Genomic DNA, 13,991 nt, shown 5'->3' with positions numbered 1-13,991 from the left:
CTGCAGTGGAAGCTTGGAGTCTTTTGGGGGGGGGGTAGGTATTTTATTTATTTATTTCCTTATTAGTTATCTATTTTATACATACTGGTGAATATATGTAAATCCCAATCTACCAATTCACCCCCCTCCACCCCGCTTTCCCCCCTTGGTGTCCATACGTTTGTCCTCTACATCTGTGTCTCTATTTCTGCCCTGCAAACAGGTTCATCTGTACCATTTTTCTAGATTTCACATATATGCATTAATATACGATATTTGTTTTTCTCTTTCTGACTTAACTTCACTCTGTATGACAGTCTCAAGGTCCATCCACGTCTCTACAAATGACCCAATTTCGTTCCTTTTTATGTCTGATTAATATTCCATTGTATATATGTGCCACATCTTCTTTACCCATTTATCTGTTGATGGACACTTAGGTTGCTTCCATGTCCTGGCTATTGTACATAGAGCTGCAATGAACATTGGGGTGCATGTTTCTTTTTGAATTATGGTTTTCTCTGGGTATATGCCCAGTAGTGGGATTGCTGGGTCATATGGTAATTCTATTTTTAGTTTTTTTAAGGAACCTCCATACTGTTCTCCAGAGTGGCTGTATCAATTTACATTCCCACCAACAGTGCAAGAGGGTTCCCTTTTCTCCACACCCTCTCCAGCATTTATTGTTTGTAGATTTTTTGATGATGACCATTCTGACTGGTGTGAGGTGATACCTCATTGTAGTTTTGATTTGCATTTCTCTAATTATTAGTCACGTTGCGCATCCTTTCGTGTGTTTGTTGGCAATCTGTATATCTTCTTTGGAGAAATGTCTATTTAGGTCTTCTGCCCATTTTTGGATTGGGTTGTTTGTTTTTTTGATATTGAGCTGCATGAGCTGCTTATAAATTTTGGAGATTAATCCTTTGTCAGTTGCTTCATTTGCAAATATTTTCTCCCATTCTGAGGGTTGTTTCTTTGTCTTGTTTCTGGTTTCCTTTGCTGTGCAAAAGCTTTGCAGTTTCATTAAGTCCCATTTGTTTATTTTGTTTTTATTTCCATTTCTCTAGGAGGTGGGTCAAAAAGGGTCTTGCTGTGATTTATGTCATAGAGTGTTCTGCCTATGTTTTCCTTTAAGAGTATGATAGTGTCTGGCCTTACATTTAGGTCTTTATTCCATTTTCAGTTTATTTTTGTGTATGGTGTTAGGGACTGTTCTAATTTCATTCTTTTACATGCAGCTGTCCAGTTTTCCCAGCACCACTTATTGAAGGGACTGTCTTTTCTCCATTGTATATCCTTGCCTCCTTTGTCATAGATTAGCTGACCATAGGTGTGTGGGTTTATCTCTGGGCTTTCTATCCTGTTCCATTGATCTATATTTCTGTTTTTGTGCCAGTACCATTTTGTCTTGATTACTGTAGCTTTGTAGTATAGTCTGAAGTCAGGGTGTCTGATTCCTCCAGCTCCATTTTTTTCCCTCAAGGTTGCTTTGGCTATTCGGGGTCTTTTGTGTCTCCATACAGATTTTAAGATTTTTTGTTCTAGTTCTGTAGAAAATGCCATTGGTAATTTCGTAGGGATTGTACTGAATCTGTGGATTTCTTTGGGTAGTATACTCATTCTCACAATATTGATTCTTCCAATCCAAGAACATTGTATATCTCTCCATCTGTTTGTGTTGTCTTTGATTTCTTTCATCAGTGTCATATAGTTCTCTGAGTATAGGTCTTTTGCCTCCTTAGGTAGATTTATTCCTAGGTATTTTATTCTTTTTGTTGCAGTGGTGAATGGCATTGTTTCCTTAATTTCTCTTTCTGATTTTTCATCATTGGTGTATAGGAATGCAACAGATTTCTATACATTAATTTTGGATCCTGCTACTTTAACAAATTCATTGATTAGCCCCGATAGTTTTCTGGTGACATCTTTAGGATTTTCTGTGTATAGTATCATGTCACCTGCAAACAGTGACAGTTTTACTTCTTTTCCAATTTGTATTCCTTTTATTTCGTTTTCTTCTCTGATTTCCATGGCTAGGAATTCCAAAACTATGTTGAATAAAAGTAACAAGAGTGGACATCCTTGTCTTCTTCCTGATCTTAGAGGAGATGCTTTCAGTTTTTCACCATTGAGAATGATGTTTGTTTGCTGTGGGTTTGTCATATATGGCCTTTATTATGTTGAGGTAGGTTCCCTCTATGCCCACTTTCTGCAGAGTTTTTATCATAAATGGGTGTTGAATTTTGTCAAAAGCTTTTTCTGCATCTGTTGAGATGATCATATGTTTTTTCTCCTTCAATTTGTTAATATGGTGTATCACATTGATTGATTTGCATATATTGAAGAATCCTTGCATCCCTGGGATAAATCCCATTTGGTCATGGTGTATGATCCTTTTAATGTGTTGTTGGATTCTGTTTGCTAGTATTTTGTTGAGGATTTTTGCATCTGTATTCATCAGTGATATTGGTCTGTAATTTTCTTTTTTTGTAGTACCTTTGTCTGGTTTTGGTATCAGGGTGCTGGTGGCCTCGTAGAATGAGATTGGGAGTGTTCCTCTGCAGTTTTTTGGAAGAGTTTGAGAAGGATAGGTGTTAGCTCTTCTCTAAATGTTTGATAGAATTCACTGGTGAAGCTGTGTCGTCCTCGACTTGTGTTTCTTGGAAGATTTTAAATCACAGTTTGAATTTCATTACTTGTGATTGGTCTGTTCATATTTTCTATTTCTTCCTGGTTCAGTCTTAGAAGGTTATACCTTTCTAAGAATTTGTCCATTTCTTCCAGGTTGTCAATTTTATTGGCATATAGTTGTTTGTAGTAAGTAGTCTCATGGTGCTTTGTATTTCTGTGGTGTCCGTTGTAACTTCTCCTTTTTCATTTCTAATTTTATTGATTTGAGTCCTCTCCCCCTTAATGAATCTGGCTGAAGGTTTATCAAGTTTGTTTATCTTCTCAAAGAACCAGCTTTTAGTTTTATTAATCTTTGCTATTGTTTTGTTTCTATTTCATTTATTTCTGCTCTGATCTTAATGATTTCTTTCCTTCTACTAACTCTGGGTTTTGTTTGTTCTTTCTCTGGTTCCTTTAGGTGTAAGGTTAGATTGTTTATTTGAGATTTTTCTTGTTTCTTGAGGTAGGATGTATTGCTATAAACTTCCCTCTTAGAACTGCTTTTGCTGCGTCCCATAGGTTTTGGATCGTTGTGTTTTTGTTTTCATTTGTCTCTAAGTATTTTTTGATTTCCTCTTTGATTTCTTCAGTGATCTCTTGGTTATTTACTAGTATTTAGCCTCTGTGTGTTTATGGTTTTTACATATTTTTCCCTCTAATTGATTTCTAATCTCAGCGTTGTGGTCAGAAAAGATGCTTGATATGATTTCAATTTTCTTAAATTTACCAAGGCGTGATTTGTGACCGAAGATGTGATCTATCCTTTAGAATGTTCCATGTGCACTTGAAGTGAAAGTGTAATCTGCTGTTTTCAGATGGAATGTCCTATAAATATCAGTTAAATCTGTCTGGTCTGTGGTGTTTCTTTATTAATTTTCTGTCTGGATGATCTATCCATTGGTGTAAGTGAGGTGTTAAAGTCCCCCACTATTACTGTGTTACTGTCGATTTCCTCTTTTATAGCTGTTAGCAGTTGCCTTATGTATTGAGGTGCTCCTATGTTGGGTGCATATATATTTATAATTGTTATATCTTCTTCTTGGATTGATCCCTTGATCATTATGTAGTGTCCTTCCTTGTCTCTTGTAACATTCTTTATTTTAAAGTCTATTTTATCTGATATGAGTATTGCTACTCCACCTTTCTTTTGATTTCCATTTGCATGGAATATCTTTTTCCATCCCCTCACTTTCAGTCTGTATGTGTCCCTAGGTCTGAAGTGTGTCTCTTGTAGGCAGCATATATATGGGTCTTGTTTTTGTATCCATCCAGCAAGCCTGTGTCTTTTGCTTGGAGCATTTAATCCATTTACATTTAAGGTAATTATCAATATGTATGTTCCTATTACCATTTTCTTAATTGTTATGGGTTTGTTTTTGTAGGTCCTTTTCTTCTCTTGTGTTTCCCACTTAGAGAAGTTCCTTTAGCCTTTTTTGTAGATCTGGTTTGGTGGTGCTGAATTCTCTTAGCTTTTGCTTGTCTGTAAAGCTTTTGATTTTTCTGTTGAATCTGAATTAGATCCTTGCTGGGTAATCTTGCTTGTAGGTTCTTCCCTTTTATCACTTGAAACATATCGTGGCACTCCCTTCTGGCTTCCAGAGTTTCTGCTGAGAAATCAGCTGTTAACCTTATGGGAGTTCCCTTGTATGTTATTTGTCAGTTTTCCCTTGTTGCTTTTAATAATTTTTCTTTGTCTTTAATTTCTGTCAGTTTGATTACTATGTGTCTTGGCATGTTTCTCCTTGGGTTTATCCTGCCTGGGACTCTCTTTGCTTCCTGGACTTAGGAGGCTATTTCCTTTCCCATGTTAGGGAAGTTTTCGACTCTAATCTCTTCAGGTATTTTCTTGGGTCCTTTCTCTCTCTCTTCTCCTTCTGGGACCCCTATAATAAGAATGTTGGTGTGTTTAATGTTGTCCCAGAGATCTCTTAGGCTGTCTTCATTTCTTCTCATTCTTTTTTCTTTATTCTGTTCCACGGCAGTGAATTCCACCCTTCTGTCTTCTAGGTCACTTATCCGTTCTTCTGCCTCAGTTATTCTGCTATTGATTCCTTCTAGTGTATTTTTCATTTCAGTTACTGTATTCATCTCTGTTTGTTTTTTCTTTAATTCTTCTAGGTCTTTGTTAAATATTTCTTGCATCTTCTCAATCTTTGCCTCCATTCTTTTTCCGGGGTCCTGGATCATCTTCACTATCATTATTCTGAATTCTTTTTCTGGACAGTTGCCTATCTCCACTTCGATTAATTGTTTTTTGGGGGTTTTATCTTGTTCCTTCAACTGGGACATAGTCCTCTGCCTTTTCATTTTGTCTGTCTTTCTTTGACAGTGGTTTTCCTTCCGCAGGCTGCAGGATTGTAGTTCTTCTTGCTTCTGCTGTCTGCCCTCTTGTGGGTGAGGCTGTCTAAGAGGCTTGTGCAAGCTTCCTGATGGGAGGGACTGGTGAGCTGGGTTTTGTTCTGGTGGGCAGAGCTCAGTAAAACTTTAATCCGCTTGTTTGCTGATGGGTGGGGCTGAGTTCCCTCTCTGTTGGTTGTTCGGCCTGAGTCAACCCAGCACTGGAGCCTACAGGCTCTTTGGTGCGGCTAATTGTGGGCTCCGTGAGGGCTCACACCAATAAGTACTTCCCAGAACTTCTGCTCCCAGTATCCTGTCCCCGTGGTGAGCCACAGCCGCCCCCCCGCCTCTGCAGGAGACCCTCCAACTCTAGCAGGTGGGTCTGATTCAGTCTCCTGTGGGGTCACTGCTAGTTTCCCCTGGGTCCTTGTGCGCACACTACTTTGTGTGTGCCCTCCAAGAGTGGAGTCTCTGTTTCCCCCAGTCATGTTGAAGTCCTGCAGTCAAATCCCGCTGGCCTTCAAATTCTGATTCTCAGGGTATTCCTTCTCCTGTTGCCAGACCCCCAGGTTGGGAAGCCTGACGTGGGGCTCAGAACCTTCACTCCAGTGGGTGGACTTCTGTGGTGTAACTGTTCAGTTTGTGAGTCGCCCACCCAGCGATTATGGGATTTGATTTCATTGTGATTGAGCCCTTCCTACCATCTCATTGCAGCTTCTCCTTTGCTTTGGGGTGTCTTTTTTGGTGAGTTCCAGTGTCTTCCTGTTGAGAATTGTTCAGCAGTTAGTTGTGCTTCTGGTGCTGTCACAAGAGAGAGTGAGCGCATGTCCTTCTACTCCACCATGTTGAACCAATCTGGAAGCTTGGAATGTTAACCACTGGGACTTCTGGGGAAGTCCTGAGCAGTCCTTTTCATCTTGATCTTTAGTGCTTTGAAGTCAGAACTGGGTATGAATTCCAGCTCTACCGTGTAGTAACTTTCCATCTGTCAAATGAGGCATTGCTGATTGATTAACTTGGAGAGAAGATACTTGAAGAATCACTAATAAGCTACAGATCTCATATTCTATCAATTTATAACCAGCTCTTTTGCTTCAGGGGTACAAAAGGCAGTGCTGCTATTCAGGATTATTGGAAAGACTGGGAGAAGAGAAATATTTTTGAATAGAACTGATGCTTATATCTTTTAAAGAAAAAATAAAAGGACTCTGTAGTATAGGTGTTCTAGGCATTCGGTAAGCAAATTCTTCTGAAAAGGTTAAGTCAGACATGTCCTAAGTAAACCATAAAATTACCCTATTTTATGTTTTGTGTTTTTTTCATCACAGGATATATGATTGGATGCCTGAACAGCCAAATATATTCCAAGTGGAGCAGTTGGAACGTCTGAAGCAAGAATTGCCAGAGCTTAAGAGCTGTTTGTGTCCCACTGTTAGCCGCTTTGTGCCCTCGTCTTTTTGTGGGGAGCCTGACATCCATGTGGATGCCAACGGCATAGATAATGTGGAGAATGCTTAGTGTTTATTGGGTGGAGACCATTCGGGGCATGCATCGCTGTTCTGGGTATTCACTTTTCATCACTGAGCATTGTTTATCTATGCCTTTTAGGTTTTCAGTCCAGTGAAGCAATAATGAAGTATTTTAATATTTCACTACAGTTCTTGCTAGAATTTCAAGTATTCTATTTAAATCACTTGGCCAGGTATAATTACCAGTCAGTCTCTTTACAATGAAAAAATTTATTGGTTGGTAAATATTTTAAACTAAATATGTAAGTTATAATGTTAAACAAATATTCATTAAAAACATAACACTTTGAAATTAACTATACAAATATCTCATATTTACACTTATTACAGCTTTTCATTTGATCAGGTCTGAAATATTTAGCACTCAAGGAATATGACTATGCATAATTATACCTGACCATGGGAAAAATAAGTACCTCAAATGCATGCATTTGCACTGGTGATTCCAACTGCACAAACCTTTGTGCCATCTGTGTATTTTTCACATGAATTGACATTCACACCATTTTCATTCAGTATGAACCTTGAGGCTGCTGCCATTTCCCCACTTAACCAAACCAATGCCTGTGTAAATAGCCTAGAGGTGATCCTTGAAAACTTGTTTCATAAATCTTTCAAAAGTTGTTTTGCATAAATATTAAAATTTCAAAAAGCTGCAGGGTAACTTAATGTATGAAATATTAGAAGTATGGATTGAGGACTTAGTACAGTAGATGATAATGTATAAATTCTGTTGAATGCATGCTTTTTGTTTTAAGCATGAGATAGTCACGTTTACTGTAAGTCCTTGCATCTGTGGTGCTAGGTGAGTGTGAGAAGGTGTCAAGGACTGAAAAATAATTTGTTGCCTAAAAAAAAAAGAAAAAAAAAGCCTATTTGTAGGCATTTTAAATATGCTTAAGTGTCTCTCACTACCTATTACACACCGTTGCTTTGTGGGTTTGTTTTGTGTGTGTGTTGTACAGTAGTTAAATCTCTGTGCAGAGAAATAAATGTCCTGAATTCTTATATTGGTATTCTTTATTGGTTTATGAATATCATGCATGTAATTTATTTAGAAATGCAGAACATTCTATTAAATGTATATGCATGTTGTTAGGATTATACCAAGGTTTCTTTCATTAGAAGCAGATTGTTTTGGCATAACTGTAACTTATGAATGAATGTTGAATAAAATACACAGATTTATTTTCTTCATTATAAAATGAAATTTCAAGAAGGTGTTACTTTTGTAGCATTGGTTCTATATTATTACGAGAAATTGGAATTTAGTGTCTACCATGAAAGGATGGCTTATTTGCATTTACCTTTTATTGCATGTTCCTCACTAGGCAGTTTATTCATGTATTGACATGATTTGGTAGTAGCTGAGAACCTGAAACTTGGATTATATATTTGTATCTTTTTATTTTTTTAAACCAAGCAATGCAGCTTTGGTCAGATCTTAATTGTGTGAAGATAGGCTTTAAAAGCCTATGGTATTGTGTTTGTAACACTGATATTTAATGGAAAATAGTTTAGGAAATGGAGTCTTCTGCAGGGGTTTTATATACTTTTCTCATGTTGAATGAGATTTTCCAACACTTGGTGTGAATTAGGCACTTTTAGAAAACTCCTGAAAAAGAATTACTTTTCTTGATCTGCAGACCTGGTACAGTACAATTACCATTACCTTACCGTAACTTGATTAGCCATATGTGTATTTCAAGTCGTGTTTGTTTGCTCCTCCCCTGTGCCTTTCCAGTTCCAGCTCCATTTTGAAGACCTGCAGATCATGAAAGAACAGGAAAGGAAGTGATGTGGGAGTCAGTTTCCTGAACTGTGTAATTTGCTGGAAGAGCTTACAACCATTGCTTATGACAAGGACAAAACCTCACTGCTCAGTTTCTTTCCTGTCTCTTCCTGACCTTATAAACACCAGGGTTAGTGGATGATTAACTCATAGCAAGCAGTGGCTCTCATTTTTATAGGACTAGGTCCTGGCTTCCATATCACTAGCTATTGCCCCGTATACTCTGCTCCAGCTACACTGTACCTGTGCTAGGCCCTAGCCACGCCATATTCCTACACTACTTCCTGTCTGTAGCCATGTGACCTCTGCCTGGAAGCCTTCTTTTTCCTTGATACTTTCTCCCTGCCAAACTCATTTCTCCTTAAGCCATTCATTGACCTCTCTCCGCTGCACCCTTGCCAAAACTTAAGAAGGGATGAATCCACCTTTTCTACTCCATGGCCCAATGTTCATTCCTTGATCATGCCATGTACCATAGTACATTTTAGGTAGACATAGTTGAGGTTTGTCTCACCAGGCTGCAGGCTCTTCAGGGGCAGGGACTTTGTCTTACAAATTTTTATTTCCACAGTGCATGGAACATAGTAGAAACTAAACTTTGGAATTTTGGGGATAATTTATATCAAATGTCTTTTTGAATTAAGAGATTTAGTTATGTCTACCAAGAATGTAAAGTTTGAATTGGTTTACATTTGGCAGTTGGAACAGTTTATTGATGTCGGTTTTAAATGTAGAGGTATAATGTTAAATTATTTTATATTTTCTGGAAACTGAGTGAAATGTTTGATAAAATGCTGCCATTGTTCTCTGATATTTTCCACTGTCCGGAATTACGTACTGTAACCGACTGGATGTAAATGTGAGGAATACAGCTCATTGCTGTGTCTGTGGTGCCTGAGGGCAGCCACAGCCACCCGTGACCTCACTCCCATTGCTCCTTGTGACACTCGTCTTTCTTCCCTCTGAAGCCCATGCTTAGGCCTACCTCAGCACCGCTTTCCTTGTCTTCCTTCTGCATTCAGCTCAGGTGCCACCTCTTCCAAAAAACATTCCTCAGCTCATGATGCAAACAAGTACAGACAGCCTCTAAATCTTACCACTTTTTTTTTTTCAGCCTGGGTTATAAACCCAGACAAGTTAACTGACTTACCGGGTTGGGACTAGAACTGGGCTTTGTGACTCCTAAACCCGTGTTCTTATACGACGCTGCCTTCTGAATTTTTGTGGCATTCTTTAGTATATGCTTTCTTGTAGTCCCACTTTTTATGTGCCTGTTATATTTCCCTAATAAGATTGTAAGCCCCTTAAGGGCAAGGACTTCTTTGCATTTCTAGCACTACCATAGTGTTCTATACTTAGTTATGAACTAGATAAATAAATGGTGGTGAATACAATCCTAGTTTCCTAACTCAGATTGTTTCACAACATACATACGTTTTCGTACGGTGTACGTGGCCGTGTTGTCTGGAGTGTGTGTGCTTGCATGTGCATGTATGTTGGCATGTTTACACATGGAGTTCTCACTCCACCCGTTTCTTGGGGTCACATAGTTAAGGGGTTACCACAACCAATTTTCTACTCCATGCTGAATGGGGACAGTCACGGGAATAGGTGGCAGATAAGGTACAGTTTTCCCCCAGGCCTTGTCCCTTTCTAGGGCAATACACCTAAATCCTGCAGCTGGTGGCCCTTAAGTGAAGCAGGTACTGCCTCGGAAAGAACTTGCGTGACCTGTGGGGGGTGCTGTTTCATGAGTCCTGAGGGACCATCATTGTCCTTTGTGCCTTGACTCTCTCTTCACATCTTGACTGCATTTTGTTTTTCACATTATTCCTGGTTTGGTATGCTAGATTGACAGTGGAGTCCTGTTAATTGAGATTTGGATACAAGTGATTTACTCCTTTATGTTTTAGGTTTGGATCATGTGCTTTTGGGGTAGAAAGCAAAGTATGAATATTAGAAATACTGTATTTGGTGTTCATGAGTGAAAATTTGTTGAAATATCTCTTAGTGGGTTTATATAGTTTGAGAAATGGATGTGAAATGTTTAAAAAGTAAGAGAGCATATGATTAAGATCACATGAGTATGTGTTGGAGGTAAGAAAGAGAGCTCATGGATTGGAACAAAGACTTCATTAGGCTCTCAAGCCCTTGCAGAATGGGGTGGAGGTCAGGAGTTGTGAAGCCAGTTTGGGCACAGCCTTTGTAAATTCAGAGGCCAGAGTATTATTGTGTTCAGAGAGGGTCAAGGGGCCATCCCAACAGTGGAAAGGATTTTGGGATGTCAGAGGCTTTGCATCCTTGCAGGAGGTAAAATTTTATTGGTGGTTTTAAAGGAAAATGACATTAAGATGAAATGTGTTTTCAAATAATGAAGAAAGTAATATTAGTACGGGAATAATAATAAAAGAAGTACAGAGATTAATTTGTCTAGTCCTCTACTAAATTGATCCAAACATATGTCTACCTGTTTCCTCAGATAGAAAACAGAAACACAGGTGGGATGGGTGAACTTCTGAAACTTACTTGCAAAGCCAAATTATATAATTTCACAGAAAGAAAACTAAAACCTAGTAAAAGTTCCATGGCCTCCCATGATTTCAAATGTGTCTCTCTGCAGCCCAGAGCTCTCCTAAGCTCCAGATTCGTATATCCAGCTGTCACCGCTTCTCCACTTGGAGGTCTAATGGGCATCTCACATTTAATGTACCTCAACAAAGCTCTTTTTCCCTCCTTTCACCAAACCTGCTCCCATCCCACCTCCTCTAGTGTTCTGTATCTCAGTAAGTGGCACCTAGGAGTCTTCCATGATTTTCCTATTTCCTTGTGATTAGTATAACTTTTAACTATGATATGTGATAGGTCAGTGGTCCATTTATCCTTTTTCAATTTTTAAAAAATTCACATATTTTGTTTAATAACACAAGAATCACCTTTTCAAGCCAACAAAGTCCCCTTGAGATCTTGATCAGTGTTGGATTGATTTTCTGGATTAATGTGTGGGAAGGATTAGCATTTAAAAATATGACATCTAAATATTTATAGCACAGGTGTGTTTCCATTCAGAATTTTTATGTCCTCCTGTAAAATGAGTTTTTTCATTTAGGTGTTGTATACTTTTTAAAGTTTATTTTAAACACTACTTTCCTTAAATACATTCTTCACCAATAATTAGCAGTTAATTTTTGTTTTTCTTATCTAGCTACTTTGCTGAATTCAATTAGTCAAAATAGGTATTGGGTCTCTGGGATTTTTTAAATAGATAAATAAATGTTTTCTGCAAATGTGTTTTTCTGATTTTAAGTAACAGCTCTTTATCTTGCCTTGTTTCATTAGCTAATAACAGTTGTAGGCGTCCTTGTTTTTTTCCTGCCTATCATAGGAAGTAAGTATGATGGCTGCTAAAGTTTCTAGTAGGTGACCTTTATCAAGTTAAGAAATTTTCCTTTTCTTCTTAGTTTGCTAAAAGATCTCTTCCCCCCCCCCGCCTTGCCCCCCAAGGGATACGTTTTGAATTTATCCAGTAAGTTTTTGAAGATTTAGAATGTAATTCTAGTTATTTGTGAATTTTAATGTAGTGAATGATGCTAATATATTTTCTGAATTTGGATTACCCTCAGCAACTGGTATAAATGTATTTATGAAGTTCTGATTTGCTAGTTTGTTTAGGATTTATTATCTACACTCATAAATGAGATCAACTTAGTTTTCTTATGCTATTATGTCTAGTTTAAGAGACCTTTGGGATAGCCTTATAAAATGAGTAAGCTCTTCAGGTTTTTCTATTTCGCCGAACAGTTTATATGTTGTGAGAGTCATTTATTCATTGAAAGTTTAGATGAACTCTCCTATAAAACTATGTGCATATTTTCAAGTGTTTTTTTACTGCCCTTACAGTTTCTTCTTTAGTTATTGCCTGTTCATTACTGCTCTTAAATTTAGTTTTAAAAATTCTACCTAATTTTGATTTATTTGTACCTTCTCGAGTTGAATCTACTTAAATATTAAATACAATGGAATAATAGAACTGATCTTAGACAAATATTGTTTTAATGGAAATGGAACAAGAACTTTATTTTTTAATTTTATTTATTTATTTACTTATGGCTGCGTTGCATCTTTGTTGCTGTGTGTGGGCTTCTCATTGTGGTGGCTTCTCTTCTTGCAGAGCACGGGTTCTAGGCACGCAGGCTTCAGTAGTTGTGGCTCAGGGGCTCTAGAGCACAGGTTCAGTAGTTGTGCACGGGCTTAGTTGCTCCACGGCATGTGGGATCTTCCCAGACCCGGGCTCAAACCCGTGTCCCCTGCATTGGCAGGTGGATTCTTAACCACTGCACCACCAGGGAAGTCCCAAGAACTTCAATTTTTAAAAAAAGAAGGAAAAATATGTACTCCTAAGACCTGATGTTTCTATAATAATGAAACTATGCGCTATATATCGTATACACTATATAAAGTGCAAATCTTGTTTTTTAGTTTCTAACTAGTCTGCTTGCATTGAATTTCCTTATATTCATTAAAACATAACCAAAATCAGATATTTGTTGAGGGCTTGGGTAGTAGAATAAAGTTAACTTCTGTTTTCAGTATGCTAATTATTTAGTTGAGGTAATATATATTTTTAAAAATGCAAAATTGTAGTAGTTGTCCAAGAGAGCAATAGAAGGAGAGTCTCCAAGCTATATCCTAATGCTCATTTAGCGACATAAATCAGTCCTACCACCTCTACTTTAACTGGAATGGCTCTGCTTTGACAAATTTTATTTCTTCTAGTAGAGATGTGATTTGAAGATGTGATTTGGCTAAAAATATTTAAGACGCCTATTATACATGTAATCTGAGAGGTGTGTATGTTGCATTTTGGGTGATTTCCTCAGTGTTGTCTTCCAATTCACTCATTCATCCTTTCACTATATCCAGCTTACTCAGTTAATTGCATTTTAAATATTAAAACATATTTTTCATTTGCAAGATTTCTAATTGATTCTTTATGTCCATCTGATTTTATTTCATTCCCTTCCATTTTTATTAAATAATTTATAGTTCTTTTTTAAATGGAAGTGTAACTTCCATTTAGCTCTTTGAACGTTTTCAATCTATTTGATTATTTTATCCTTTTCTGGCTGTTCTGGAATGAACTCTTGTTCTGATTTTGATTTTATCGGCTTTTTCTTTTTCTTTCTTTATCTCTTTTTCTTTTCTTTTTCTTTTTCGGCTTTGAGTTTCCTCGTACCTCATGTGTTTTGGAGTTTTGGTATGCAAGATCATGTTTCTGTGTCTTTACTTCCTTCTTCCAGTCTCTCTGCTGGTCTTGTGGCTGCCTCCCTTAGGGGCTCCAAGACCTCAGTCTAGATCCAGGTATATCATGGCACCTGACAATTAATGCCTGGAAGGACACTGGGGACATTGTACCCCACCCTAGAGTCACCCAGCAGCATCGTTTTGATTTCTGGTCCAAGGAGATTTATATATATTTTTTAATTTTCTCTTTTCTAGTTGCTTGCCTTGTATACTTATGTGTCTATGAGTCCAGGATATAAAGAACAAGACGTTGCTTTGATGGCTTGTCAGAGAAGCTTGTCCCAGTGCTTTATACACATATACTTGCCTTCTGTCTTTTGAGTGCCCATCAGGGAATTATATCTGTGCTGCTCGATCCATTAAGTAAGCAGATCCCACAC

The 13,991-nt window shown here is 37.8% G+C and overlaps 1 protein-coding gene across 4 annotated transcripts in view; it reads left to right on the top strand.

Moving 5' to 3' along the window:
* GPCPD1 (glycerophosphocholine phosphodiesterase 1) overlaps window positions 1-7,741 on the top strand; it is a 60,473-nt gene extending 52,732 nt beyond the window's left edge. For all 4 annotated transcript variants that reach the window (XM_082359055.1, XM_082359056.1, XM_082359057.1 and 1 more), the window contains one exon: window positions 6,318-7,741. In XM_082359055.1, coding sequence (XP_082215181.1) covers window positions 6,318-6,507 — 190 coding nt within the window. In that variant the 3' untranslated portion in view covers window positions 6,508-7,741. The remainder of the gene's footprint in view (window positions 1-6,317) is intronic.
* The last annotated feature ends 6,250 nt before the right edge of the window (window positions 7,742-13,991 follow it).

This window comes from Balaenoptera borealis, assembly GCF_965194805.1.
Source record: "Balaenoptera borealis genome assembly, chromosome: 16".
Taxonomy (NCBI): domain Eukaryota; kingdom Metazoa; phylum Chordata; class Mammalia; order Artiodactyla; family Balaenopteridae; genus Balaenoptera; species Balaenoptera borealis.
This window is presented reverse-complemented; position numbering and strand designations above follow the sequence as displayed.